General features: G+C 50.2%; 1 protein-coding gene across 1 annotated transcript in view; it reads right to left on the minus strand.

The window, feature by feature from the left end:
• Positions 1-3,300, minus strand: part of LOC107269552 (hepatocyte nuclear factor 6) — a 38,439-nt gene that overhangs the window by 25,361 nt on the left and 9,778 nt on the right. Inside the window, exon 3 of the mRNA XM_015743537.2 lies at positions 3,024-3,131. Within this exon, the coding sequence (XP_015599023.1) occupies positions 3,024-3,131 (108 nt within the window). The remainder of the gene's footprint in view (positions 1-3,023; positions 3,132-3,300) is intronic.

Raw genomic sequence — 3,300 nt, forward strand, 5'->3', positions numbered from 1 at the left:
GAATTCCTGTGAGTGTTCCGGAGGTGTAGTGTTGTGCTTTAGTGCAGTGTCCACCAGAGTGTCCTTGGGATGCAGTTCTCGGCCTCCACGGATTAGCTGCACCAGCTCCGGTGAGTCTCCCAATTTATTAATTGGTGAAGGGATTTCGATAGATAGTTAAGATTCGCTCTCTGTCGCTCGCGCTATTTGCCGGACTCCTACTCCGACCCTCTCTACCTCAACCTAGCAGCCTGAGCGGCCGCGCATTTCCGTAGCCGTCCGCTCCCGTTCGTGCTTCCAGTTGCGTTTCTCGATTTTACGCCTCCCCAAAAATCAACAGGATCCGTTAAGCTATCGCCTCGTCCGATAGGTTCCGTCAGAGGTCTCGTTTTGATGGAGTTGGGCCTGTTCCACCCCAACTCCCAGTTTATACCGGCTCGTTCGATTTTACGCCTCCCCAAAAATCAACAGGATCCGTTAAGCTATCGCCTCGTCCGATAGGTTCCGTCAGAGGTCTCGTTTTGATGGAGTTGGGCCTGTTCCACCCCAACTCCCAGTCTATACCGGCTCGTTAGTTCCCGGTGAAAAAAAGAATTGGCTGGCGCCCGCCTGGCTTGCGGATGCCCAAACGTAGGTCGGTTCTCGAAGATAGTTCGTTCTCGGGTGTTTTGCTATCGGTGTCGAGTTAAGGAAAAGAATTACGTTACAAAAGTTGGAACTTCCGGCCCAATAGACTTTGAGTCTTCTACGATTTGCACCCCGGTAACGTTCGCCCATCCATTTTCCACTTTACCTAGAAACCCTTAATTCTCGGCATGTCGCATTGCTCGTGCCATTAGAGATATCGAAGGGTGGGAGCCCGGGGGGAGGGGGGGGGACCAGCTAGAAACACGAAGACGCTTTAAAAGCGTTAACCAGTTTGAAAAAAAACGTTTTAAAAGACGCAAGAACGAACAAGACTCTCTCAACCCGGCGTCGCGACGCTACCGCCGACGCCTTCGTCCCCATCCAACCCCCCAAGAAAATGCCAACTTTTACTCCTAATTCGTCCCAACTATCCGCTACTCAAAGAGTACAACACTTAATTATCGAGAAATCGGTTTTATTAGGCGCGTCCCGACGCTCGAGCTGTTTGCCAAACTTTGCCGAGGCACTCTGCTCCGTTCCCACGGTGGAGGAGAAGGACGCGACGTCGACGTCGGAGGGGCTGGGAGGGACGGCAGATGCAGGAAGAGCCAAGTGAAGAAAGAACGCGCGCAAAGCCGCTCGGCACGTGAGCCGCAAAGTACAAATTGGCGAAATCAAAGAGCCCCGACGTAATTTTAATTAATTGCATTAAAAGGAGGCTAATTAGTTTTCCATAGAGGCTAACGCGCCCCAGTCCGTCGTTCGTAACTTTACGATATTCTCCCTTGTTCTGCGAGCAAGCGTCGGAATACTTTGAGAGAGAACCTTTGGCAACCTCTACGAATGTGCATGTATATATACATGATATACATCCTCCGAGCAGCTACTCCAGCCCCAAGCCCAGCTTCCAGGCTGAGGAACTTCCAGGCGGAAAGGAATACTTTTTCGTAATAGTAAGCTAAGAGCAGCCCCCACGTAGGAGTAACGAGAAAATGAAAAGGGTGCTCTCTCGAAGAGTCGGGCGGACGACGGGCGCGCTATCAAGTTTAATTAGGTGCGCCGCTGCTCCTATAGGTCTTACAGGTCTTACAGGTCCTGTAGATCCTGTAGGTCCTGTAGGCCCTGCGGGGGACGCGCTGTATACAAACCGATACCCATCGCGGGGACGTCGGTTCGTCGGTTCGTCGGGGGGTAGTAAAAGACTCTGGGGTTGGGGATGGAGGTGATTCGAGGAGGTCCAGTCGTCGTCGTTGGGGATGCTGGCTGATGGTTGTGGATACTCCTGGGTAGTTGGCTGGGTGGAAGGAGAAGGAAGGGAGGAGAGAAAGAACGGATTGGAGAAATGGACCGTTTCCTCGAGCATGAGTTGTACCTACGTAGCGACACAACGGACTAGGAGGGATGAGTCCAGGCCTGGACTGGGAGGACTTTTGTACACGTCAGATTGAAATTTAGCGTGGGATTTGAATGAGCTTCCGAACTAGCGAGATTACCTCTCTCTCTCTCTCTCTCTCTCTTCTTCGATATATCCAATCCCTCGGCTCACCTAACTTCGCTACAGACGAACTGTGCGCTGCCGCTACGTTAACGCCAATCCAGACTACCCACTCTGGCGTAGCGTTAACGCCGCTCCTGTTTCCGCCAATGGGAAGACAACTTGGTTGGGCAAGTCGAGCGTCAAGTTAACGCTCCTCGCGATTAGCCATTTCACGCCTTTGCCTTGGCAGTACTGAGAATGGCACTCTCCCCGAGTTGAAATTTTTATTTATGGGACAGATCGATATGAGACTCCGTTTTGGAAGTGAACCTAGTCTAAGGCAAATGAGACTATCCCCCACTTGATATTTATATAGATCTTCTGGTATCCCGATTGAAAAAGTTAATTTCCATAGATCTTAGATTCATCTTGCCCGCATCAAGTACGTTACGATTGCAATGAGAGATCTACCTTTGGAGCTCGTGATAGATCAGTCTCAAAATTTCTACCTGTGCATATCGACAGATCCGGATATCGATAAATCTGACAGATTGAAAGTTTGGCTTCTGTCAAGTTTCCTCTCGTCATTCCCTTATACGTGTACAGTGTACACGTATAGCTATACAGCTAAGACTGATCTCTGCACCTTGCACGTATGGACCCTGGTACATGGGATCTCTTGTTCGGGCTCCGAGTGACACGGGTTTCTCTGAAATGCAGATATTCCCATCTCCCGTCTCTCCCGCGTGGAATAATGCAAGTCCCGTAAAGTGCAGCAATTCCCACGGACAGGAATTGCAAATCGCGACGGGAATTCTTGGCGCAATGGGGATGCACCGAGACGATAGCCGCCTCGTGAAAAATCAGGAGGTAGAATTTCTCATGATTAAAAAATCATGGGAAGCTGCATGTAAGGTGTTAATGATGATTTTGATATTACCATATGAGTTGTGAAACTGTTGATGATGAGAGTCGATTCCGGTTCCTTGATGGTGGCTATCCAGCATGGCGTCCGGGTCACCTCCGCTCTCAGAGCAGTTGCTCAGCGCTAAAACCAAACCGATAGACACACACCTTGCGTTTTCTCTTTACTCCAGTACTCGTATCATTCTCCCAATCCCATTTTCCATCTACCAGCAATTCCAGGCTCTCTCTCTCTCTCTCTCTCGCATTCTCACTGTTGCTCTCTCTCTCTCTCTCTCTCTCTCTCTCTCTCT

The sequence above is a fragment of the Cephus cinctus genome, unplaced genomic scaffold, assembly GCF_000341935.2.
Source record: "Cephus cinctus unplaced genomic scaffold, Ccin1 Ccin1_scaffold0670, whole genome shotgun sequence".
NCBI classification, from domain to species: Eukaryota; Metazoa; Arthropoda; class Insecta; order Hymenoptera; family Cephidae; genus Cephus; species Cephus cinctus.